This window comes from Tigriopus californicus, chromosome 1 (assembly GCF_007210705.1).
Source record: "Tigriopus californicus strain San Diego chromosome 1, Tcal_SD_v2.1, whole genome shotgun sequence".
Taxonomy (NCBI): Eukaryota; Metazoa; Arthropoda; class Copepoda; order Harpacticoida; family Harpacticidae; genus Tigriopus; species Tigriopus californicus.
The window spans coordinates 9520823-9547749 of NC_081440.1; the positions used below are offsets into that span (position 1 = coordinate 9520823).

At 43.2% G+C, this 26927-nt stretch overlaps 2 protein-coding genes across 5 annotated transcripts; one reads left to right on the forward strand and one right to left on the reverse strand.

The window, feature by feature from the left end:
* The first annotated feature begins 1936 nt into the window (after nt 1-1936).
* Nucleotides 1937-7815, forward strand: LOC131883420 (uncharacterized). 2 transcript variants are annotated; one of them, XM_059230897.1, is made up of 5 exons: nt 1937-3502; nt 3700-4178; nt 5286-5516; nt 6426-6452; nt 6897-7815. In XM_059230897.1, the coding sequence occupies exons 1-5, from the start codon at nt 2704-2706 to the stop codon at nt 7020-7022; spliced, it is 1662 nt and encodes a 553-aa protein (XP_059086880.1). In that variant the 5' UTR covers nt 1937-2703; the 3' UTR covers nt 7023-7815. The 2 variants fall into 2 exon arrangements, with proteins under 2 accessions (XP_059086880.1, XP_059086887.1); XM_059230904.1 differs by lacking the exon at nt 6426-6452.
* On the reverse strand, nt 6029-16491 carry LOC131883401 (uncharacterized). 3 transcript variants are annotated; one of them, XM_059230870.1, is made up of 9 exons: nt 12113-14752; nt 11850-12041; nt 11380-11595; nt 9771-11309; nt 8959-9062; nt 8805-8889; nt 8459-8724; nt 7908-8333; nt 6029-6487 (listed from the first exon to the last, which is right to left on the reverse strand). In XM_059230870.1, the coding sequence occupies exons 1-8, from the start codon at nt 12192-12194 to the stop codon at nt 7950-7952; spliced, it is 2868 nt and encodes a 955-aa protein (XP_059086853.1). In that variant the 5' UTR covers nt 12195-14752; the 3' UTR covers nt 6029-6487; nt 7908-7949. The 3 variants fall into 3 exon arrangements, with proteins under 3 accessions (XP_059086853.1, XP_059086862.1, XP_059086869.1); XM_059230879.1 differs by lacking the exon at nt 6029-6487 and adding an exon at nt 16217-16491 and having other exon boundaries at nt 7860-8333; nt 12113-12287; XM_059230886.1 differs by lacking the exon at nt 6029-6487 and having other exon boundaries at nt 7860-8137; nt 8204-8333; nt 12113-14748.
* Nucleotides 16492-26927: the final 10436 nt, after the last annotated feature.

Genomic DNA, 26927 nt, shown 5'->3' on the forward strand with positions numbered 1-26927 from the left:
TCTCATTTCCGGATCAAGATCATCCTAAGCACCTGTCGTAAGGCTTCAACGTAACGCTTTGTTTTATATTCTAACATCCTCTTGAGAATTGATTTGAAATGAGAGTCCATAGGATTAAGATCCGGAGAGATTAGTGTTCATTTCTCTATGAACCACTGACTGAAAAAGCTCATCAAACCAGTCAACTTCAAAATCAAATAAATTGAACTTGTGGTTGACAATTATGATGTCATAGTTGTGAAATGTTTATTTTGATTAAGATATAACGGATATTAGGAACTATTTTTAGCTTTTTTTGCATGCTTCAGAAATGCAATTTTTTTGTCAACTTTTAAAATATTGCGTTGAAAAAGCGTTTTATAATTCAGGCCAATTGTTGCATGGTTTAGAATCGGAGCAGTAATTACAGTATATTCCGCATATAGGAACTTCCAAAAATCACAAAAACGGTTCTAACATCCGGATTGTTCCTATACTAGAGGTAAAACAGAGTGCAATAAGAAAATAAAAACTTCAAGCATACTGGATTTTGTCATCTATCATATAAATACTTTTTTTCGTTGTTTGGTCTCACTGCCTTGAAAAAAATATTGTTTCAAGATCTTGAAATGCCTAACTATTTAAGGAGTTTTCTTCATCAATCTTCAAGGGATATTCAACATCTCATTTTGTTTTTTTCATTGTTTGAGGGGAAAGCACGCTATTTTTCCCCAAAAGGCTTGTTTTGGAGCCACCTTAATGGCATACATACATAAGTTTCACAGTATATCCGGATTCTTTATCTTGGATTGGTATTTATGACCAAAGCAATTTGTAAAGCAAAAAATCAGTTTCAATAAAAATAATTCATACATCAGAATTGTTCACATAAACGCAATTCTTAAAAAGAGATTATACTGTATTATAAAAAGGAATGGCCCTATACTGGATTCCTGCGGAACACCTGACTTGACGTAATGTTCATACGGTATCTAACATACTAAGTAGACAATGGAGAACCTTACCTTGGATCCCAATCTCATGAAGACAATGTTGGGTCACAATGAAGCCCAAATGTCGGTGGAGCTTTCCAATGTTGTAACTACGAGATTATCTTGCATTGATGACAAGTATTCGGTCCAACACATGCAAGGAAAAAAGGCCAAAATATTTTGCTATATCTGTACCATGATGCATAACATATCAAACACATCCCGAGTAGGTTTTTGCTCGATGTTGGATAATATTAATCAGTATCATTTTCTAATTTTTAAAATGTTACTATATGGACATTGGAATGGTTGGTATCAAATCCGATCCTGAAAGCCCCAATTGGCATACACCTTTCAAGTATCAACAAAAGTAACGTAATATGCATACAATCATGACACTTGTTACTCCGTGTTGAAATACCCTCAGTAGACACTTTCATTGCAATGTTCCATGGTTCAGGGAATGCCACGCGGTTTATGATTCCGCATCAACATCCTTTTTGTGTTTTCCCCTGCTGGGTAAAATGTAAGAGGGTGAATATGAATTGCATGCATGTATGTACATATACTACTGTATACGGAGAGCGCCTGTACGTATTTAGTTAGGGCTGGCAAAATCAGCCTTTCCTCCACTCCATGCAATCCCGGTAGTTCCGCGCTGGTCGTGCCAAGCGCACGCAGTCTCCGCTCCCGGAAGAGGTCCAAGGCCGGCCTTCAGATAATCCCCCACCAGAGGAAAGGGAGAGTCTGGAAGAAATGACTTTCCTCTCGGTTGGAAATTGTCAGTTACGATAGTCAGTGAATGGTTCCCAGAATAGAAGAAATTCCTAGCTCGAGCTACAACAAAGAAGAAACAGGCACGACTCAAACGGAACAGAACCCACGCACCAACAAGCAGAGTTTGGATGGGAGATGCGCTATGAGTGAGAGCCTCTCCAAGGCCGCACTGAGACACCCAAGGACAAACAGAGTCCTTGCGCAGGGTCTACGTTATTCTTTTTGTTCTTCTCCATTTCTTCTTTTTCGACCCTTCGTGGGTGGGAGGAATACAACTACCAGGCAGGAAAAAAAAATTAGAATGAAGCAAACAAGCCAATGACTCTGTTAGTAAGCATTTGAAGGCTCAAGACTCGCCAGCGATTCTCTATCTTCCCGTGGATTGCTGTCTTCTTAACAAGTGAAAGAAGAGGTCTCATATGAAGTGGTTTCGTGATGCAGGGGAATTTCTCTGTCTTCATCCGTCATTGAACAAGTGTAGACAACTTTCCACCTAAACGATGATTGACGCACCAGGACCGCGAATGGCTTCTCTTATGTCATCACTCATCACCCCTGAAGGCAGCTTCGATTTCTTTTGGATTGGTGGGTGTTAGGGTCGAAGGAGTGAGCCTCGCCCGGCTATCTCTCTTTATCCAATCTTTGATGGGCAGTGCCGTGTTCGGATTAGTTTGATTCTTTGTCTGTGGCTATGGTTAGCGTCTAACAGTATTCTTGAGAAAGATCGGGGAGGAGATTCGAACTGGGCCCCTCTTTCATAGTAGGAAGTTGCACTACACTACGTCTTCACCCTAAGTTGATTTGAGGCCCTGGGGTTTGAATCAGAGACAACTGGGAGAAGAGTCTCGCCTTGTTCGCTGTCCTCCTGAACCGCTCCTCTATATACACATCTTCTATCGACCAACACGTCTTGCATTAGGCGGAAAGTTATGTTGACCATGCCTTGATCTTTGCGATGGCGGCAAAACCCTCCCTTGGGGGTAACATTGAAGAAGCCACCGACAGTGATCCCCAGGGTTCTCAACCAACAGGTGTGGGTGGAGGAGGACCCAGTTTCACAGCCTCCACTAACTCAATATCCAAATGGGCATCGGCTATCGTCGCTAGAGTAACAGCATCGTCGTCATCTCCCTCCAAGACATCCAATGGAAATAATCTCGCATTCAACAGAAGTCCCAGTCCCAATGAAACGCCCTCTAAGAGGACCCCCCTACTACGCTCTAGTGCGATAAGGACCCGCACTCCCAGCCCGCGAGGAAGTGAGGCTAGCCAGCCCCCCCAAGAGGACCATGTGGTATCTCAACACTTTCTTGGACCTCAATCAAGCGACTCTGCTTCGACGTCTACCTTCTCAACAAGGGTGGGAGCAATATCAGTACCCCTGGAGAATGAAGCGGCACATGAGGGCGAATCTTCAGCCGTCACATTGACCGTTCCTCCTCCACCACGTGCCTTTCTAGGGGCCATACCCAGACATAAGAACTCCGTGGATTCAGAGCCAACATCCACATCATCTTCATGCACTACGTCGTCGGGATTGGAACCTCGGCGTTGTTTCTGCGGTTATTATTCGGAATTAACCAGCCAGCCAGACAAGAAGCCCGGTCGTTGCAAGTTTTGTCGAAGCAAAGCCAAATATTTGAATAGCCAAAGGTCTTTTGATGCGGCAAAGCTTTTTGGTCGACGCCGTGAGAAGGCAGAACCCAGGCGGGCTATCTCAGAGGACCGGCGTTCAGACGGGCAAACCACTGAAGGTAATTCAATTAAATGTGTTTTTCAACTTATCGGGATTGAGTTTCATGACTGCCCGGAGCCTCCCCCNACCACCACCACCACCACCACCACCAGGTTAGGCTGTCTTCTTATTCTTATGTTCACGAGTGTGTTTACAAATGCAACCATGAATGACGCAAGCAGTATTTACCTCGGAGTCTTAACGCTCTCTCAACAGATACTTCCGCTTCAACTTCATCTGCTACCACAGCCCATTCATCTTTCGATCGGCCTTCGCCGTCTTCTCGTCCAGTATCATTCTTTTCCACCTCACCTTTCTTGAGGCGACAAGAGCGCCTTGAGATCGATCTGCCCTCCCCCAATCTGCTCACTGTGCCACCGGTTTTTCCCGACGTTCCCAGAGGCTCGTCCTCCACGAGAGATCACGGTCTTCGAACGCCTCCAGCCCCACCTATAACTCTTCCACATGCTAACCGAATCCCAGATTTTCAAGGGATGAACAATTTTGACCGTCCATCGGAATACCACACTCACCGGATGGCTCATGAACTGCCCGAATACCTCGCCCCACCCCCCAGAGCTGCTGTGTTGGGACGAGCTCATACTGATCCCACATCGCTCTTTGCCGATGATTCCTCTCGTATTTTCGGCCACCCAACTTCGCCACCGCCGACTTACTCTGATGTTCTCAAACAGGTGAGACTTGATGTTTTGGTTTTTCCAAAGAACTATTCAAGCTGTATTTTGTTGCTGATTTGATAATACCAAAAGAAGCGTTTGACGATTCATATTACATCAAATGAAAAGGAAATTGGTTGGCAGCAATATAATGATATCTAGTACAACAGTAAAACCATGGGATGATTGCAATCCTGTCAATCATCTCAGTAGAGTTGGATCAAGTTTGGACCTATCGAAAGTGATACATTTCATAGCCGTTAGTCCTTCTACAGACATACAGACAGGGGAACAAGGGAGTCATAATTAAGCGACCCCAAATTTCAAACACATTTCTTACGTTAACAGCTTGAAGAATCGATTTTATACGTGAACAATAACACAGTTCTGTATTAGTAGTATTTCATCTATATTTGAGGACCCTCAACTGGGCTGATAAAAGAAGGATGTTTTTTGAAAGTTGGGCGTGCATAATTTGGCGGTGAGTAGCATCTCTGAGTGAGGATCATATTTTCTTAACGAATCTAACAATTTGTATTTAACTTGTTAGGCATGGACTACCTTCTGGTGTACATTCGCCAGCATTGCAGCGTTTGGTAGGTATATACGTATGTAGTAGTAAGTTTGCGAGGTTCCAGAAACTAAGCATTTTCCTCGGGTCTATAATTCAAGACCGGTCGGTTCCTGCGCTCCTTGCCTCGCTCAAGGGTTGTGCAGAGCAGTTGCCTGAACTTCGTACGGACCACCCAAGCTTATTCCGACTTGGTATGAGAAGAGGAACGAAGCACTTTCAGTCTCAAATTGTGCAAGTAGCCGAGGTAGGCAAGTAGAGAGGAAGGGAAGAAGGACTGTACTATGCTTGAGAAATCTTACTGCAGTTTTTTCCTCGCTCCCCTGTGTGCCGAGTCAACTCGTATTATATAACAAGCCAAGGACCCCAGCTTTTGTCAGAGGATTTACCTCTCCCGAATGTGAGAAGACTAACAAATGGTCGCATCTCATCTTTTTTGGTGCGGTACCTTTGGGTCCCAAAAATCCCACATAGGGTAGTATGACAATATTTTCCGTGTCGTCTGAATCCAACCGATTTGAGTTCTTCTTTAAATGGAACATTTCGGTTTTCAGAATCGCTTGGCTCCACCTTCGTATGAGGAGGCCCTGTGTGCACGTGTGAGCGATATGCGACTCCGTCAAACCCCCATGAGATCTCATTCCGAAGAAAGGACTTTGCCCACGAGGTCAAGGCGTGCCACTGCTCGACCACTGACTCGCAGCTCGAGAGCCGAGGAAATCCCAGACATCTATTGGGAACAAGCCGCGAGAGAATTGGATTTTTGTACCTGCCGAAGATGTCAAGTGAGTACTCTTTACTAGAGTCAACTGAAATGAGCAAGTTTGGTCGTCGACCATTCTTTGAAACAGCTTGATCCAAATAATCACCAGGCCATTCCTATTTATGCCATGTTCTGACACTATTCTAAGTCCAAGCATCCAATCAGCCAATCAGTGCGAATGAAGTAAGGTTACTTCAATGGTGGCTATCATTTTAAGATGGTTAGAGATGATTTCTATTGGCAACTTTCTTCGCCCAGTGTATGTCTAAATATTGAGCAATCCGCTTTAGATGAGTATGTTTATGTGAGTAATACTTTTCTATATTCATTGATTGATCATATGAACTAATATTTTCCTCTCATGAAATACGCAATCTACAAGCTCCACAAGAGAGACAAATAATTCATTTTTGAATGAAATGTGCACCGTCTATGATTTGATTCAAAACCATAACATTAATGATTCAGTCCTTGGCAGGATTAAAAGACGTAGAAAACAAGTATCGGCCCAAATTAGTCCCAACCCCCCCAAGACAGACCAAACAGCCCATGACACGCTTTTTGCAGCTGGCGGTAAGAAGATGATGGAATCACCTAAGCCTTCAAAATCATCCCTTATGGGCCAACTTGTCAGGACGCCCATAAAACATTCCAGTAGCACCAATTGGCAATCCGAATGAGGAGAAATATTTCTTTCCAAGCTGATTCCGCAGAAATCTCTTCATAGATTTTAAACGAAAGTGAAAACAAGGAAGGCACCGTCAGCCCATTCAATCAAAAGCTTTGAAAAATGAATTTTGCTATATTGATCGGTCACTTTGAATTAAGTCGTAATTCAAAGCCCCATCTCGATGCACAGCATCCATCGATTTATGACCCACTGCGTACCTTGGCTCACGTGACTAAACGATAGATTGTCCCTTGTTTTCAGGACTTGCTCTTGACCGAAGAATATTTTGTAAGTTTTAGTAGGCTTTGTCATTGATCGTAAACCTGCAAAGGGAACAAAGGTAGAAATAAGTAGTGATCAACTTGCGTCCCATAGAGCAACTAAACGAAGATTTTTAGTTGTCGAAAAGAAGTATATAAAACATATCTGATGATTGTGCAAGGTCATATGTCGTAATACGGAACGAAGAAACAAGTAGTTCAAGAATAATTTGAATCGGCAATTTATTCAAATTACAATTAAAGTGAAGCATTAGAATCGGTCAAGCTAATGCCATACGTATGTTTTGTATGTGGTTTTGTTTTAGTGGTTCAGAGGGGTATAAATCGTTAGATCATGTAGTCTCTTCTATATTTGTAAATAAGTTTATATACAGTACCCACTTGTTGTTTATTCTAGCATAGATGAAATGTATTGAAGAAACGTACAAACTGAAACTTGGTCTTTTTTCAGGCCCGTTACCGTCAGTATTTTGAGGAAGACCCTGATCCATCAGGCGATGCTATGATTCCCATGGAGACCCAAGTCCTAATGCAAGAAGTTCTCACCGACGGAATGGCCTTTTGCAATATCATGTGAACCTCCGTTAGGCCTTTGAATGTATACAAAAAAAAAACTCATTCATCCATATGAAAATGGATGACCCCTGATCACTTTTCAGCCACGAATTTTACCTCCACCGAAACCAATAGTTGAGGGCAGAGCCTGTGTTTAGTTGATGAGACGTATTCAACGAAAAACGAAACCACTCTGAGAAACATCGGATAGTCAATCGAATTCTCTACATTTGCTGTGATGCTTGCAAAGCTTCTTCAAGACTTACTGTTTTCCGTATGTTTTCAAGCATTGAATTCGAGACCTAAGGCAGAGAGACCTTTAACTAGAGGAGTGGACATCTGCGGAGCTAGGCCGATTTTTCCTTTTGTCACAGCTCTTTGATGGAGAGATAAATAGAAACACGCAGTAAGGTATTGTCATTTGAGGCCAAATGGCACATATTTTATTTTATTCATAATTGCCTAATCTTAAAACTCTAGATTTTTTCACTGCATAAACCAGAAACTTTCGATATTTTCATTTAAAGTAATATAACTCAAAGTTTTGTCATTGAAACACTATTTTTTTCTTTTAAATCGCTTTTTCATAATGTATGGTAGTATCCCTTGTGACTTTGGGGGAGGTGAAGTGTTGTTTTCACAAAGTGGCCTAGGTTCGCCAATTGCCATGTCCAATCCTCCTTTTAAAGCTATCCTTGCCTAAGGAAACGTATTAGATGCCTAAGATAAAATTCAACTGCCGGTGCAAGTTAGTTGATTTCTTAGAGGAAAAAAGTGACAGTTAAAATGCATCGACGAATATTATTTTGTCGCAACGTGTTAGTTGGTTCCTGATGTTAGATAATTACTAAGGTCCAAATTCCTCCTTTAGCTCGGTACTTTATTCAACTACTGCCACCAAACCTACACTGTAACGTATCGATCCCATCTTATGGTGTCTCTCGCCATTTTAACGAATGGGCTTCTTCTCAATCAATATCTGGGCGGAGTCCATGTTGAACTCTTTCAAGGCGATAACCCAAAATACAATATTGAAGATAATGATGATCACCAGTACAATGATCATGCCCGTCCAATTGGCAATTCGACCAACAGGTGAGTCGTCCCCGCTAAAGGTTTCCCGGAGACCTTGAGTATCTGTGGTGAGAGATCCGGAAGGAGTTCGGATGCGTTGAAAGGCGCTTTTAGAATTGAGATTGTCACCTTTTCGTGGTCCAGATCCTGTGAAGAGAGCCGCCAAGATGGTGTGAAACACAATGACGATCACAATCACCACAACACAAAACAGCAACCAAACGTCGATGAGTTTGAAGTATGATGTGACGGGAACATGCTGGAAATGATATGGTCGTTTTGAAATAATCATTATTTTGATTCAAAAAAAGAACAGTCTATTTTGGGCGAAACTGTTCTATGAATCATGTTGAAAGCAGCGGCAATTTAATTAGATCATCTTACATTTTGAATTGAGGCGTTGATTGTGGCCATAACTAGGAGCAAAACGGTGTTAACCATTATTCTATCCGAGAAGTCGTTCAAATCGAAGAAGAAGGTGGCAAAGGCCACGATCAGAACAATTAGTGTCTGAACGAAGGAATTGGCCACGTGGAACTCGGTTCGATGTCGAAGGACAACCTTTACCAAGGCTGTGCTGAAATTCCTCTCGTTTCGGGTGATTTCCAATTCTTCGGTGGCAATTTCATATTGCGAAAGACTCCGTGATCCTAGACATTACCGACTGGCTAATTTTCCGTTCTCATCGAAATTTGCGGAGAATTGCTGGAAGTTGTAGAAATTTACTCACCTCTATACTTAATAGGATCTTGGTCTTTGTTGAATTGGATGAAATCCTCCGTTTTGTCTCTTAGCTCGAAAACCATGGGACACACCTGTGGGAGGGAAATCATTATTCATGAATCATTCATGAAGCAACTCAACACCCACTAACTGAGTATCACCTGAGTATCGAAGGGATAGTAGTATAAATCAAATTCGCATGAATGGTCTAACGAGTATCTTCTTTGCAAGGATATGGAATTTTTTTCTCCCGAGTACAGGCGAGCTGAAATTGGAGGGCGGAGTAATCAAGTGAGAAGTGAGATGTGCTATGAATTCCGTTACAAGACTTCGGACGACTCTCCTAGCTCGACTTTGCCATTAGATCATATTACAGACTAAAAATGTCTAAATTAGTTTTGATTGACATTTTTGTATCACGGTCGCCGTTTTTGGTTTCATAAAAAAGCACTCCGCCATCGCCAACCCATTGGCAGGCACTGTCTTCCGTGTTCCTTGTCACAGTGGTAATGCATTTAAGCGCTTCAAAGAAAAACGCAATATCTCCTGGAAGTCTTATACAGTGACCAACTGCTTGAAAGTCCAATAGTTCTCTATTGATCAGTTTTTAAGATTCAAGGCCTAAGAACAATCAGTCAATAGCCGCTGCCTACTTTTCTTTCCAAATTGCCACCCGAAAACTTTACAATCGAGTTCATTTTGGAGCGAAAGGCGGGCAAAATGTTGGCCAAAGCCCTCAAGGCCAAATCCAAATCCAACATTATTACTAATGAGGAAGAGCATTGTGCCTGTAACGGGATAGTGGCCGACCAAGAGGTTCAGTGCCTTGATGAAGGCCAACAGCGGTCATTTTTTTGTTTTTTTTTGTTTCTGAATATTTTGATTGAACTGAATCATTGTCAGTGCGGCCAACCTGATTGTTTAGAGCCTAACCACGAATTTGAATACGAAAACAATGCCCAGTAGATGATACCTTCTCTGGAGAGGGAAAAGTCTTGTGGGAGCGCTTCGGTTTCCTCTTTGATCAAGCGAAGGGAACCAAAGTCGTCCCTATCTTGCTTTACTGGTCCAAGGGCATTGACAAATTCCAGTTTAGGACTCCACAGATGAGTGCTTTCCTCCGCGTTCAATCCATTGAATTTGGTCTCGTTGTTCAAGTCCCGAAACTTCAATCTCGGATCATACCAACGCAGATTGATATCGTAGTCTGAATTGACTTTAAAATTGGTGGAATCGATTTCGGGAAAAGCGCCAATATCGATGCTGAAGAAAACTTCTAGGGGACTTTTCTCGTTGCCACGCTTGGGTAGTTTGTCCTTGGCATAACTCTCATCGACCATGAGAAACTCGCAATCCTCTTCATCGGAACCATCTTGGCAATCCAAGACAGAATTACATTTTTGCTCCAAATCAATGCATTCCCCATTTGTGCAAGTGAACCTATCAGGATAGCAATCAGAAAAGGCCAAGAAGTGCTGTTCACCGTTACGTAAATTACAAATTCCTTTCTGGTCCGGGTTGGTATTTAGCAATGTCCAAGGGGTTCTCCCCAAGGGAAAGCCAGTTTTGAACGCGTCATTTCGGACCAATGACCTCTTCCCAGGAGATCTAAGGGAAGCCAAAACCCAAGTTTGATCCGTGTCATTGAAGTAGATGTGGCTGGCCCTCAAGCCTCTGAAGTGAGGGCGCTCATTTTTCATGCCAGAAACGTAATATTCCGTGTCGAAGTCACCGTTTTCGGACAGATCTCCAATACAAAGGCCCTTCAAGAGTAGCTTTTTCTTGGGATGAAACTCACAGTACCCGCACGGTAATTCCGAATCGCATTTTTCTTTGGCCAAAAATTCTTTCCCACGCACCATGGTACACTTGATATCGCCGGCAGCTGGACCCGGAAATAGGTTCACATCCCAATCCACCGGTTTTTGGGAATAAGCATCGATGAAAAGATTGCCCGTCCGATTCGTGTCCTCTTCAATGCCTGTCCAAAAGAAAACCTCCTTTTGGTCTTGCTCCACACCTTGGTCTGTTAACAGGCATGTGAAGTTGTCAAAGGTGTTAAGGAACAAGCCCTTAATCGCCTGGTATTTCTTGGTTCTCTCTTCTTGCGTCTTAAATACGGGCAATTGGCCGTCCAATTTGTCACAAAGAAACTTGAAGTTGTCTCGAGGAGCGCCGTAGTTGAAAAGAGCTCGACCATGTAAATTGGCCTTCGAACAAGGTTGATCGTTGTTCTTGTACGTTTCAACCGAGACATGATTAGAATCGAATTCGTATTTGCTCACATCCCAATCCACTATGATGCCTCGGTTGGAGGCGCTTTTGCAATTGGCGAGGGCCTTGATTTCCTCGCTAACCAGTTGGCCTCGCCAAAAGGACAGATCTGCATAGCGACCACTAAACGACCGTTCCACATCATATTCTTTCCGCGAGTTGTCTTGCTTTTGCCCCAACAACAATGTCGCTCCTTGGGCAATTTCGACGAAACTGGATTTGGGAACCACTTTGGTGACTGAAATGACGTAGACGTCAAGGACTGGGAACTATAATAGTGTGTTTTTATACGTTCTTGTTTGAATTACCCTCTCGAATGAACTCCCCATTGAAGTAAGCCTTGGTGGTCAGGTTGATATTTCCTCCAGGATATGGCACTTGGGCGAAACTTTGGAACACGAAGCAAAAGTGCTCCCATTCTTGGAAGTTAAATCCATTTTCAAATCGCAGAGATATCTCATCCTGGATCATAGGGTGGTATCTTTGCACCGATATCAATGTTTCTTTTTCGTTAACCACATAAGCTGAATGAGAATCGAAAAGTGAATACCAAGTCAAGATATCTAATGAGCAAAGCTTTCAAATCACTATTCGCTGTACATACAAATATCAAAGATAAGCCCGAGAGTTCTAATGTCAATCGAAGCAAATTCAATCTTTTTCTGAGGTTTAAAATGGCACTTGGATTAGCACAATCGATCAATCTAGTATTGCCTGCCAAATCATGTTTCTCTTTCGTGCCTGATGGCGTTATACATATATTCGTCGGACTTCTTACCCCCGGTTAACAACGTGTCATGGGTCAAATTGCCTAAAGACAGCCAGTAGTTCCTAGATCCTCGAAGATAATTCAGTGAGAGGCGAGTGCAAAGCGTAAAGTCGATCAAGTTCCGCGGCAATCCATCCTTCAGCCTCAAAAAGGCTTTATTTGAAAAGACTCCGTCTTCTTGCACCTTAGCGATGGAGACACCTACTCACAAACAATGGATGCAAGATCAATGCGGTTAATCATAAAATTAGCGCTTCAACGTTCACTCCAACCTTGAGCATCTTGGAGATTGGTGAATGATGAGGCCATTATGGCCCAAACGATTGATAATACATTCTTCTGATATGTCAACATGTCTCCAACAAACAAGCAATGCCCACACTTCCAAAATTAATGCTTCTCCACCGACACCTTTTTGCACCATGAATGTAGTAGCATGTGTGCTCCCTATTGAAAGAATTTCAGTGAATAGTTGGATCAAGGCTGGAAAATGGTATTGGCTTTTGGATCGCATGTGAATTCGAATGCCGTTGATTGATCATGCATCCATCACAACCAAACTACAATGAGTCAATAATATTCTTGGTCGATTTTCGCCCGAAGTGGCCAAATGTAGTTCAAGGTTCTTTCTAAAGGAAGGCATGCGTAGTACGTATTGGCGAGTAAGGAACTAATCACATGCAACTCAAACTTGTTAGCAATATTACCTATACTTGGGCCCAAGAAAACCGACATTGCTGGATTAATGGACATTAAGAAATATTTGTTAATGGAAAGTTAGAAGAAAATAGATTTTGAGAGTGTCTTGAGTCAAAAAAGGTTGCCCCCTATTTTTTCAAATTCCACATTTTTGGTGTAACTGAACTTTTTAGATGTTTTCCGATTTAGTGCAAACTTTTTAACACTCTTTTCATTTTCATTCTTTACTTCTTTTTTCTTGTCCTTTAACTTCGACCCCATTCTCTGCGCCTGTGTTCCTTTTGATTCGTTGTTTGTAGGTTACTTAGATCAAGGATCAAGATTAGACTCTGACAAGAATGTATGTCGAGTAGAAATACGAAAGGGTTGCACTAACCGGTTTTCTTCCCAATCCTGAGGCCCGTTTTTGAAACGGGTATGGATAAGCTTCGTCCTTAAAAGCCATCTTGTAGTTTCTTAACAAAGCTATATGATTGTCGTGATCAATTTTAAATCGAGTCTCTAAAACATTCGTAGTGGCAAGCTATCTAACTTGCAACTTTTAGGCTGATTGACCTAATACAAGGCTAAATTTACGAAGTAGTTAATGAGCTGAGGGACAAATTCAAAAGCTGTGGAAGTTGCCGAAAAAGATCCTGCTCCACAGTTAATTGATTATATTTCAAGTTCTATCAGATGTACGGTAAGGTATTAGAGTTGGAGGTAGCTACACAAGCAAATTATATGAGTAGAGCGCCCTATTTAAACAAATGAGAAAAGCCTTGGGTTACTAGCTATGTAGTGCTGCATTGGATTGGCGAGAGGATATTTGGATTCAATTTCTGGCTGATTGCCGCTCTCCAATCTTGCCTTCTATCAAATGATATTTTCCTTAAAGGTGCTTTACCATTAAAATCGCTCACAACTCATGTCAGTGGCCATCAAGTTGCCAAAGGCCCGAATGCTCCATAATAGCACAATTGTACTCTTGGATGATTGGTTTTTTATGGATTAATTGCACTTTCTAAGTACAATCTTTTATTGACAGCAGTCGCACTTTTTGTTGCTTCCGATCTTTTCAAACGGCCAGTCTGAGTGTGTTGTGTTGTGGAAGTGGTCACATGGCTGCTTAAGGTAAGACACATTTGTTCTTTAGCTTTCTCTTCTGCCTATCACTAGTATTTTAGTCTTACATATTTTATTTTACATTCTCCGTTCTTGTTTATTTCATGTATTTTTTATTAAAGGAGTATTTCATTATTTGATTGTTTGGTCTGTTCATTTCCTACATTTGTAAATGTAGTTGATTTTTCTTGTTGTATTCAATTGATCTGTCCATTGTGACAATATATAGGCCACGTTGTAGAGTGGGAGGTTAGACCAGTGTAGGGTTATTCATCATTTAGGTTATCACGGCTTATGCCATGCTTATGGATCACGCTCTCTCATTTCTCATATATGCTCTCTGTGTATATACGATCCCTTGTATCCATGCCCCTACTACCGTTCAATAAACAGTTTGCAATAGAGCTTCAACCACAGTACATCGTCTGTCTGTTCTCCGCGCGTCCATAACATAACATCCAGATAGGTACATTCCCATTTCGAAATCGTCATCTCAATTGCTCGAAAAGCTGAGGCGTTTGCAATCTTGCGCAATTTCTCCAAGCATGTTGGTGTAGCCACCAGAGCGAATACCGTTCTGGATTTGGTCTTTTCCAATGACCCTAATCTGATCTAGCACGTCCATGTGACGCCTAGTAATCTGTCAGATCATGTTCGCGAGATAGGGTCACCCGACCATTACTCAAAAGCCCGCGTGCTCTAGAATAAAACCGGCCAAAACGGTCAGTCTGGCTAAGTTCAAGTTCAAAGATGAACATTGGCCGTTGATTATAGAAAGGTTAGAGGAGATTGACCTCATTTCAATGCTGAAAAAGGAATCGTCCATAGATGTAGCCTTAGACAAAATGATTCCGGTTTTTGAGGAAGTCAGTTCCTCTCTAGGAATCTCTGAATGTATTCCACAGGGCGGGGCACAATCTAAAATTCCGAAGTATAGGAAGAATTTGTTCCAAAGGAGTTGCAAACTAGCAAAAAGGCTCCAGAGCAATCTGAATCCAGTAGTTCTGACTAGGCTTCAAAGAAAGTTGGATTTGATTCAATGTAGAATTAAGGCTTCCATTGAGAGAGATCAGTTGAAAAAGGAAAGTAGAATAGTTCAGGAGGTGAGGTCGAATACGAAGGCATTTTTCTCTTACGCAAACACTAAGAGAAAGATGAAAAACCCTGTAGGGCCTTTTGAAGTCAATGGGGAAGCCATAGACAATGTAGAGTCTATGGCCAACATACTTGGAGGTCAATCACAGATCAAGATGCTTTAGAGGCCATCATAAACTCTCAAGCTCTCCAGCCCTGATGGGGTGACATCTCAGTTTCTGATGAGATGCTCACAGGTTCTTGCTCCTGTTTTCTCGTACTTGATACGTTGCATCTTGGACCAGGGCAAGTTCCCCTCTTTTCTGAAGTTAGCTCATGTTGTTCCAATTTTAAAGGGGGAGATAAGTCGCTCCCCAGTAACTATAGGCCGATTTCTCTCAATTCAAATATTGCGAAGGTGTTTGATAAGATCATGAAGTTCAAACTTGTTGAATTTATGGATATTCATGAAGTCCTTCCTCCTAGCCAGCATGGGTTCCAGCACATTTTAGCACGGTTACCCAACTGATTGAACATATAGAGCCGGTTTTTGAGGGACTAGAAAACTATGAATCAGTTGATGTAGTTTATCTCGATTTGCCAAGGCCTTTGACATTTTTTGACGTCTTTTAGTTAACAGGCTCCATGAGATTGGGATCCAAGGCGAAGTTCTCAATTGGTTAAGAAGTTGCATTTATGGTAGGAAGCAATTGGTTAAGGTTGAGGGAACCCTTAGTGACATATATCATGTCAAGTCGGGTGTTTCTCAGGGCTCAATTTTGGGTCCCCTCCTTTTCATCATCTTGATTGCTCCGCTTCAGAAGCTTGGTAGTTTTAATGTCAGTATCTCTTCCTATGCTGATGATACAAAATTGGTAACTGGTAGGAATGATCAAATTCCGGTTGTCTGGTAGAGGTCCTAGACCAAATCTATTGTTGGGTTGCTGCAAGTAACATGGCACTGAATGGAATGAAATTCCGCTCAATGACGTTTGGGTCGACGCCATTAGACATTCCACTATAAGATGATGAAGGTAAGGGCATTCAGCAGGTCTCATCCATAAAGGATTTAGGTGTAGTCCTCCAAGATAATGGAAAGTTCGTTGAGCATATCCAATTGAAGGTGGGTAAAGCTTTTCAAATGTATGGTTGGATATATCGCACGTTTCAGTCCAGAGATGGTATCACGATGCTAACTTTGCACATGTCGATTGTCCAGCCGCATCTTGAATATGCCTCGCCCATTTGAGCTCAAATTAGTTCAGCAGTTTTGCAAAAGCTCGAGCAGGTCCAAAGACGTTTTACTAGGAACATTGAGGATATGAGAGAGCTCTCGTATTGGGAGAGTTTAGAAAGGTTGGGATTGCACGGTTTTGAGAGAAGGTACGAAAGGTATCTGATGTTGTACGTTTTCAAAAGCATGCATGAGTTTTGTCCCAACCCAGGATTTAGGGTCAATTGTAGTGACCATAGAGCCTTAACGTGCGTTTTGAGAGCACCTTCAAGGGGCCAGCCTTCTAAACCTCAACCTTCTAAATGGGCCAGCCACAGATTTGATCATGAAAACCAGGACGGTTTTAACTGGTTGTTCAACTGGTCCATCAACAAGCCAAAGAAATTGCCCCCCATGAACTCGACTTGTTGGGCACAGTAAATCTCATCCACCATTAACACCATCACTTTTTCACGCTCACTAAAAGACTTTAAACGCTCACTTAAATACGGATTGTTTTTTTCGTTCAATCCGGTTTTGGCGTCAGTGTATCTTCGTTGAGTATTTGGCGTTAAAAAGGAGGTGAAGTCGTTTGCCACTATGCACACCAAGCAAGTGGGTCCGAAGAGTACCGTCGCTGTTTCTTGATACTCAGAGTTGCCAAATCCAATTGATCCAGAAGAAAGCGAAGTCTTCGGATTCTTTTGTCATCCAAGATTAATTGGGCCACCTTGGCCTTGAAATAATCAACCAAGCATGTCAAAGCTTGTGGATGGAAATCAAAATCCTCCGAAAACGAATTTACTGCCCTGAGGAGACTTAGCAGTTGCAAACACATTTGAATTTTTCGATAGGACACTTACGATAAGTCACGATACGATTAGTGATGGGATCAAACAAATTTTCAAAATCAGGATCGCCAGAAAGCTAGGAAAGTCAAAGCACGGGCCTTTTCTAACGTATCGTAGAATATTAGGCTTGACCAAAAAGGTGACCCTGGTTTGATCGGAGAAAAATCAGGGTTACTTTTTTTGATTAACTAACGGGTTTTCGATTTTCCGCTAGTTATGCCGTATGCCATTGAAAATGTAAATTGGTAGCACTACTTGCAACCTCCGGTGATTTTTTGTTTGATCCCCATCAGTAGCCACCATCCCTTCAGGCACAACCATATCTTGTCTCTTTATAATGACGGAACAATCTTGGGTCACCACGGCGTACCAGGAGAGATCAATGAATGTTGCCTGGATGCTCGTTAAAATAGATAAAAATGAAGTTTTGACCTCGGCGCAGTTCAGAGATCCCACTGGGCAGCAAGGAGCGACCTAGCTTGTTATCGAGCTCTTTAAGATTGGAACAGCAGTCAGTCTGTAGGAAGGCCTCCACGGCCCGGCTCTGGCGTTGCTCTTGTTCTTGCCGACTCAAGCTTAATGCCTTCTGAGAACAAGGAGGGGCTGAAGCAAATGAGGCGGGATTGCAGAGGTTACCGTGGACATTGGGAAACAAACTGGGGACATCTCCTTGGAACAATTGCTTGATGGTAAGCTCCAGATTGGTTCCAAAAGAGCGTCGCTGTCGTCGTATTTGTGTGGGTTATAAAGTCGTGGGTTTGAAAATGCAACGTGGTGCCAAACATAGAGAAGGGTCATAGTAAGATATCTGTCCATGTCGACAACCCAACCTCCTACATATGTAAGCTGATCTTTTTCTTTTTCCCATTTTTATCTGCGAGACAATATACACGTTCGCTTCCACGCTGTTCATGATATCCCAACATGGCGCAGTCGTCTGAGTGGAACCATCATCCGTATTGTTCCCAGAACCACCGCCACTATCCAATTGTGCTCCTCCTTCAGGCTTGACACACCCTCCGCGGTTGGTTTTCCTCTTGGGTCTTCCCATCATTGGCTTCTCCCATATTCACCACACATCACATTGCGATATCATCCCGGTCATGGAAGCTGCCAATGAAGGGCGTCTTTACCCATCGCCTCAACGCTTGCGAAATATTTATTTCTGACGTGAATGCTTTGGACGACTCCGGACTGGACTTGTCCATAGTTGACCGAATCAATGCACTATTCCTCAAGGTGGAGACCACCCTGACCAATTTGGACTTGTTGTTTGACACATGTTCTGCATCCTTGGATGAGGATGCCATCGTCAAGGAGAATTCCTTGCTCACTCAGTTCTCCAACAACGTGTGCAAGCTCCGCGAGAAGATTCTGCTCTCTTCCACACGTATCCGTACTCAGGTCCGCATTTCGACCACACAACACGTCTCAGCACCCTCTGATTTGAATCCTTGGTCCACTAGAATCAATGTTGCCCTGAAACCCGGCAAATTGGCAGCATCCAGTACACTGGCCGAACTTTGGTCATGGCATACTGGGTTTACCTTATTCTATTCATCAAACCACATGGAGAGTTTACCCATTGCCTAACAGCATGGATACCTTTGACCATGCCTGAATTTAAAGCTCCAGCAAATCATCATGACTAGATTTCAAGACGACACTCCGGTCCTTGGCCAGGACGGATGTGTTTCCAAACTCCATGAGATTTTCATTAAACACATCCCTCTGCTCACTAGGCAATCCAACTTTTTCCATTGTGATCAACGTCCGGGTGAGAAGTTCAGCGACTGGTATCTCTACCTACAGATTGAGGGCCAGGAGGCAGAGCTGCCCTCCATTGGAGAAGATGAATTGTACATTCTCTGCCTGGTCACAAGCACTTCAGATCGGCAATTACGGGAAGAATTTCTTCGTCAGCAAGATCCTTCTTGTGAGACCCTCCATCGTATAGATATTGCTTGGGAATTCGCCAATGCTGTCAAGTCCGCGATTTCTTCAAGTCATTCGTCTGCCACCAATGTAGCCACTTCTTCCTATAAGAAACCCAAATCAGAGTCTAGGAAATCTAGGTCCCAGAAGAAGCCAAGTTCCGGTTCTAATTCTACCTTGTATGAATGCTTGGGTTGCGGTAAATCTACACATCCTGGTGGTCTTACCCGCAAACATTGTCCAGCCAAGAGTCTGCCATACGTGCCAGAAGACAGAGCATTTTGCTGCCGTCTGCAGGGGCGGAAACATATGGCGTGGTCGCTCGAAATCCCGTGGTCAATCCCCTGGAAATTCCAGGATCATTAATTCTTCATCAATTCATGTCAAGATGGTCAAGTCACGTCCCATTCTACTATATCTGTGGACATTTGCCCACGGACTGGGACCCCATTCCTGATGGTTATACTCCTGGATACTGGAGGAATGGAGCGTTTGATCTCTGCAGATCTTTGTGCGGACTTCCTTACCGCTACCGGGATTGGAATCCCAGCAGTTCAAGACGAGAAGATTATTTATTGTACTTGACTTTTATTTATATATATTATTTGATCGACCAACGAATTGGAGTTGGCTGATCTGGCTAATCCTTGAATATAAGGTTGATCCGGAATTTTATTCAAAAACTTGTCCAAGTCTGACTTAAATCTTGCTACTGGATCAACGCCTACATAAGCCCTACGAATATTTGAGGGCAGCAAATTGAACAATGAAGGAGCCCGAGAAAGAAGAGAGTTGGACTTCATTGTTTTAACTAGCCTGGATTCTCGAGGGCTTGAAGGTGCTCTCAAAACGCACATTAAGCCTCTACGGTCACTACAATTGACCCTAAATCCTGGGTTGGGACAAAGCTCATGAATGCATTTGAAAACGTACAATATCAGATACCTTTCGTACCTTCTCTGAGTACTGTACAATCCCAACCGTTCTAACCTCTCCCAATACGAGAGCTCTCTCATATCTTCAATGTTCCTAGTAAAACATCTTTGGACCTGCTCGAGCTTTTGCAAACCTGCTGAACTAATTGGAGCCCAAATGGGAGAGGCATATTCAAGATGCGGCTGAACAATCGACTTGTACAGAGTTAGCATCGTGACACTATCTCTGGACTTAAACGTGCGATATATCCAACCACATGTTTGAAAAGCCTTACCAACTCTCAACTGGATATGCTCATCGAACTTTCCATTAAAAAGAAGTGGACAAATCTCAAAAACGTTAAATTCGCGCTGCCAATAATACAAAAATTGGAGTGCCATGGGGCAGTACACCTTGAGATTACTCATCTGAGGAAATATTCCACAACAATCTGGGAATATGTCACACCACATATCCATGACCAGGTCCTTCTTTCTTGGCATTCAATGATCAATCTTGGGATGTTACCTCCAACATTCCCATATCTTCCTGAAGATGTTCCGTCTTTCACCAAGGTTGAAGTTTGTTCTGCTTCTTCCAAACCCTCAGAGGACATGGTCCAAGAGAAGATCTATTGTCTCATGGACAAATACTCCTCTGTTTTCGAGGCATCTGAGGTACTCAAACCGATGAGAGGTACACCTATGACCACACCTCAGAGAATATATTCCTATCAAGCTCACTCACGTCAATGTAACTAGGAGCATTCCCAATGCGTATAGCAGAAAAACGGAGCAGGAATGAAACTTCATGGCCACGTTGGGCATCATTGAACATGTTTTTGATCCTTCTGATTGGGTCAGCCAAAGTCTTGTGGTCCCAAAATCGAATGGATCCGTTCATCTTGTAGTTGACTTCACGTCACTCAACAAGTATGTCAAACGTCCGGTCCAGCCATTCTCTTCTGCCATGGACACTTCAACCTCAACTCCTCCTTCGTCCAAATGGTTTGTTGTCTTGGACGCGGTTAAGGGTTACTGGCAGGTGGAACTTGACAAGTCATCCAGACATCTGACGACGTTTCTTACGCCCTTTGGGCGCTTTTGTTATTGCAGAGCACCCATGGGACTTAACGCTTTGGGTGACGAATTTTACGCACGAGATCAAGCTCTGTCTGGTCTTGTAGGGGTTTGCAAGATTGTCAATGATATTCTTGTCTGTGGAGACTCCTGCAAGGAGCTCCTGACGAAAACAGAGGCCGTTCCCTCACAATATCAGCAACACGGCATCACCTTATCCAAGACAAAGGCACAAGTTGGCTTGTCCGTGAAATTTGCCGGATTCATAATTGGCACGGATGGCGTTCTTCCGGATCCTGCCAAAATAGCCTCTATTTCTGAATTTCCTGTCCCATCCAACGTCACGGACCTCCGTTCATTCCTGGGATTGGCCAATCAACTCGGGCAATTCGTTCCCAATTTGGCCCATGCTTCCCAACCTCTCCGGGCTCTCCTGAAAAAGGACATTGTATTTCAATGGCTTCCAGATCGCCAAGTTGCGTTCGATTTCATCAAGTCTATCATTACCAATCCTCAAGGTCCTGTTCTCGCCCACTTTGATCCCTCTTTGCCAACATTACTCCATACTGACCCCTCCCGTCTGAAAGGCCTTGGGTTCGCTCTTCTTCAGACTTGTTCCAACGGTCAATCCAAGTTGATATAATGCGGTTCCAGATATTTATCTGATGCCAAAACCAGATATACTGTGTGTGAAATCGAGGCACTGGCTGTTCAATGGGCCATCCAAGGCTGTCGAATTTACCTGCTTGGAATTCCATTCTTCATAATCACAGATCATAAGCCTCTTCAAGGTATTTTCAGGCAATCCAATCTGGCCTCCATGGACAATCCACGTCTTGAGCGGATCCTGATCAAGCTGTCTGGGTACACGTTTGAGACCCAATGGATTCCAGGCAAGAGCCATCACATTGCTGACACGCTCTCGCGCTACCCACTCTTTTACAATCAACAATTCCCAGATGAGGACTCCTCGGAAGTGTGGCTGGCCACCAGCCAGGTCAACCCGCATCGACTTCCGATTCAGCTCTTGTTGCTATTGCTAAGAAAGCTAAGGATGACATCAATAATCAAGCTGTGGTCTCAAGCCTTCTCTCTGGCCAGTCACCCAAATCCTTACCGCAAAGTCGCCCATCCAAATTACTTTCCAAACAATGGGGTGATTTGTCTGTTGACAAGGAAACGAGCCTCCTCATTCTCCAAGGACACAGGATCGTTCTTCTGGCCCATTTGGATGATCTGACCGGCCTCCATGCCTCACACCAAGGCATTCTCCGTACCCGCACATTGGCCCGGAGCCTCTACTTCTGGCCCTGTATGAACAACGATATCGAGCAAGTGCTATCAACAGCCTGAACCCCTCGTCCATTCCACGTCCTCCCAACCGTTTGAGTCCATTTTGGTGGATCTCTTTGAGAGTGTTGGTGCACATTACCTCATCATGGTCAATTGGTTCTCAGAATGGCCCTGCATCTCCCGCTTGTGCCAAATGGACACCAAGACCGTCACAGACATCATACCGGATTGGTTTGTGGATTATGGGGTTCCCCAATTCATTTGCTCCGACAGAGGCCCTCAATTTTGATCAGAATTTCAAGATTTCTACCATGATATGCACATTACTCACCAATTATCGTCCGCCTATCACCCAGCCTCAAATGGTCACGCCAAATCCGCAGTCAAATCAATGAAGATGTTCCGTCCACCAGCCAGGGTGAAAGGTCCTGACTTATTGAATTCCCGTGGTGAACGGAAACATGGTACTCTTGACCCAAGCACTAGATAAAAATACCTTGATAGCTCTCAAAGATGGAGAGCACCTAGTACAAGGGCTTCAATTTCTTAGACCTATCTTAAGGCCTCCGGTTATAAACCTAATCAGGGCATACGAGCAATAATTAAAGCTTCCTTTAACAGGGCCTCAAACAATCATCAATCAATTGACTAAGGATACAAATCGCTAGTTACCTCTACTCCCCACGGTCCCAGATCATTCTTGGTTGTCTGGAATATACCTGGGCCAATCTTCAAGGCTAACTACCCTGCAAAATGTGGTCACTATCCTAGTCTAAATGCGTCTATCACAGTCGACCTCTACTCTAGAGTCTAACTACTGATTTCTGCTACAAGAGTGATGAAGTTTAGATGCAGTTGAATACAAATCGCTTGCTACCTCTACTCCCTACGATGCCAGCACGATCTCGGTCGTCTGGGAAATCTAGGCTACTCTTCAAGGCAAACTGTACAGTTCAATCTACTTTATTCATCACAAACATGAAAATGACACTCTACCAATCAGCTGTCTTGCTCGGGTAATGAAAGAGGGGGTAATTGCTTGGCCATGGAAGAGGGAAAACATACATGGACAGAAAATGGTTTGATCCTACTTTTGATGAGGGTGATTCTTGCGTCCAACGGAGATCCACGGCGATGACGTCGGTTTGATGGGATTGAAGGTCCAGAATCGAATTGACGGAGTATAACTCTGAAGTTGCACTTGTACTCTGCTCCAGAGACTTTTCAACTCGTCTATGCTGGCTCACTGATGTATACTATGCACTTCCCCAGGTCCTCTTGATTCTGCACGGCTTCCTGGGTCCCGACTCCAATCGTTGACTTTCACTGTCCTTATTCAAAATGGATAGACTCACCCTCCAGTACGCTATCAAAATGTTCTCAATTCAACTACCAGCAAGAGCTTCAAGATTGGAGTTGTTTTCACTTCAATGTTCAATGGTGACTTCTCGGAGAGGTTCAAAACGTTCAAAACAGACTTATCTCCTCGAGAACCAAAATGTGACTGGCTCTCCTTAAGCACCAGAATGTGACTTTTGTTCTAACACATTCCTCATTGGATCTGAGAGGGTTGTGATAGGCGGTTGTGGTAGACGGGGTTTTCTTATTTCTCCTCCCTTCAAACATGTAGCCGACATCCCCTCAGGTACTGGAGCTTTTCCTTGGTGATAGGAACGACGTAGAGATTGATTCACACAGAATCTCAAAGCTTTTTGATACAATCGGTTCCTGTGACATTGTACATCTATGATCAAGGGCTGGAGGTGCTAGTTATGATGGATTATGACGGCTCTGCGAGCATTGGGCTGACATTTGGTCGACATCTGACCGCCAACTGGACTGCACGATGGGCAATCCAACGACTTCGTGATTTTCACAGGATAAAAACATACATTTTCTTACACATTTTGATAAAAACCGTTCCGTGAACTATTGTTCCTTCTGTACATCATTTATCCATATCATATTAGTATGATGTACTCAATTGTGCACGGAACATAAGATGCTACTCCAAAAACATGAGAATAATTGACGTCATTTCCGGCAATCTCTTCTCGAATGGAGAAACGTGCCCCGTGCAGATGGTCTTAGCCCGGCCCAATGACTCTTTGGGCGCCGACTTCGCACCCCACAGATTCCCGGCCATCCCGCCTCTTACGATCGCCTTTCCGATGGCGATTTTCTGGCGGCCCTCTTGAAACGCGACGGGATCGAGGGGAAGTTCCAGGATAACTTTAATGCCCGTTCTTCTGTTCTCACACCACTTTCTCCAAACACCAACGTGCTCGTTCAGGATCCCCAGTCCAAGAAATGGAATCAATCCGCCACCACCGTGAGAATGGACGATCATAGTCATATGTGGCCATCTTGGGGGGGGGGGAGGTAGTAAGATATCTGTACGTGTCGATAGCCCAACCTCCTACGTGTGTAAGCTGATCTTTTTCTTTTTCCCATTTTTATCTGATTATTACCGTTTCTACTTCGAGACAATATACACGTTGCTTCCACGCTGTCCATGATATCCCAACAGGTCACTTGTTTTTCGAAAGAAAAAAAACTTTTCTTATAAATGTAGTTTTGCTGCAAATTCAAGCCTTTTGAAAGCACGAAATGCCAAAACAAAAGAATATACTTGTCTTGAATCTGAATAATTAAAGAACTTCAAACAGAGGGTCAAAATAAAGGACCTTTTTGGAAAGCGATACATTCTTATCATGATAGTGCCCATCGGTGTATCTTTCAAATTTCATTCCTCAGTCTTCCCAATGTTCATTATACTAATCATCTTGTTTATCGTGCGTAACATAAATATTGAGTGAAAGACCAATGAAATGATCACTTGCAAATGATACAATCACATGCAAGATTATCTGATTATGGTGCGTCTAAACAACAAATAATTCGGCAAATAATTAGCCATTTCGCAAGCCTTGTTTGGCATTTCACAAACATTGTTGGCCATGTCACAAACATTTCTCGGTTTGAACGTGTTCAAAGATTGTTTGCAGAAAAAGGAAATGAATGTTTCATGGACGACAGCATCGTCAATAGCCATTAGAACCAAGGTGTCCATTTGCAGCCATTATAAACCTTACCTCGCTCGACCTATGATGGTTTATAGTGAAGAAAAATGGATTGATTATGGTTTATTTTGGCATGGAAAATATCCACCCAGCACCCAAGATTATGAAGGGGCCTGGAATTGTCAATCAATGCCCAAAGTCATCAGATGTCCTCTAATCCTGATTTGATCCCAGGGAAGCCTAGTTCAAGCTTCTTTGGGGTATTAAATTACGGCGTAAGTTGCTGCTTTAACAGATTAGATGGGCGAACCTGTGGTCATTCCTGAAGGTGAGGTAATAATTAATGTTTGCTATGATGACAAAGCGGGAATATACCTGGGACACCCCTCATTCAGACAAACAAAACAAAACACAGAAGGAGACTGGCAAAATGAATGTCCTTTTTGGAAAGTGAAACAGTCTCATCATGATAGTTCTCATCGGTGTTTTTTTTATTCCTCAGTTTTCCCAATGTCCATTGTAGTAATCATCTTTTGTTTACTGTGCATTACAGAAATTTTGAATGGATTCAATACCAATTGGATAATTGTACAATCATTTTCAAGTTCATGTGATGTGAAATCAAAATCAAAATATTTGTCAAACTGTTTTGATCGGGTGGTTAAACGTGTAGCCGGCTCAGAGATGAATTGTTTGTCAAATAACAAGTATTTCCGAAATTGTTAGGCAAACTTTTTGTCAAAGTGTTTCTCGTGTAGACGCACCATTAGCAATCGAGATCAAAATATTTGTCAAACCATTTTGATCAGTAGTTTCACGTGTAGACGCCTCAGAGATGAATTGTTTGTCAAATACCAACCATTTCCGAGTTTGTTAGCCAAACTTTGCGACAAAATGTTTCTAGTGTAGACGCACGATTAGGTTAGGTTACGTTAGTATTGTTATGAGTTGAGAATGAATCAAAGAAGCAACAACAACAAGAAATGAGCGACCGTGCAAGTCGTGTGGTATACCAAAAGAAAGACATGGCAACAAACGCTTTGCAACCCAGTCTGAATGTTTGAACTGCCTGAAGGTTGGGTACTACAAGCGAGTGTGTCCGCTGCTGGATCGGAAGAAGACTAGTTGATACAAAGGATGCAAGGAACAACAAAACTGTCTAATGCTAAGCTCGCAGGATACGTCTGATGAACTCATTTTTCCCACAACTTGCTTAGGATTCCGAAGCAAGGTTGCCCAATTCTGGAGCATTCTGCAATGCTCTCAGTATATGTACAAGGCCTTGAGGATCTAGGTTGTGTCAATGCCAGGAAGCCTTAACAAAATCGACCGAAACGCTAAGGGCGGCGGATTGTTCACCATTAAAAACTCAGGGCACCGTCCAATTGATGCTGGAGAGGGGCAATCGGACCTACAAGGCTATGGTTCACGTGTTAGACGAGACCAAGGCCCCGCTTTTAAGCAAGGTAGCTTGCTTGGACTTAGGATTGCTCCCGAAGGAATGGCCTTGGGTGGCCATCCATGCATTATCCTTCAAGAGTCCAGGAGAGCCAAATTCGAGCATCAAGATGAACGCGGTGATTCCAGACTGCTCAACCTGAAGGAAGAGCCGTTATGAAAATATCTTTTTTTTCTAGGCCGCAAAAGACACCTTCTTTTCGCGGATTCGCGCTGAACGTCTTGGGTGTGCAGGTGTGGATAGCGTCGTTATCATGGTGATCAGAGGCAGCGGATGAGGTGCGTCTATGAATGAGGATGAAGATGGCGGCGGTTACGGCGGAAAACCCCTGCGCTTGTCTGGATGTAATACAAACGCCCACCATGGAGAACCTTCACCACTGTCCCACTGCCAAGCCTCCAGAATCTCACCATAAGGTCTAGGACGTGGACCAGTTGTCCAG

Coding starts and splice junctions, on each gene's coding strand:
- LOC131883420 (XM_059230897.1), top strand. CDS start 2,704: ATGGCGGCAAAACCCTCCCTTGGGGGTAACATTGAAGAAGCCACCGAC. Junction 4,179..5,285: donor ACTCTGATGTTCTCAAACAG/GTGAGACTTGAT, acceptor TTCGGTTTTCAG/AATCGCTTGGCTCCACCTTC. Junction 5,517..6,425: donor GTACCTGCCGAAGATGTCAA/GTGAGTACTCTT, acceptor CCTTGTTTTCAG/GACTTGCTCTTGACCGAAGA.
- LOC131883401 (XM_059230870.1), bottom strand. CDS start 12,194: ATGTTGACATATCAGAAGAATGTATTATCAATCGTTTGGGCCATAATG. Junction 8,725..8,804: donor AGATCCTATTAAGTATAGAG/GTGAGTAAATTT, acceptor GGTAATGTCTAG/GATCACGGAGTCTTTCGCAA. Junction 8,334..8,458: donor TCAACGCCTCAATTCAAAAT/GTAAGATGATCT, acceptor TATCATTTCCAG/CATGTTCCCGTCACATCATA.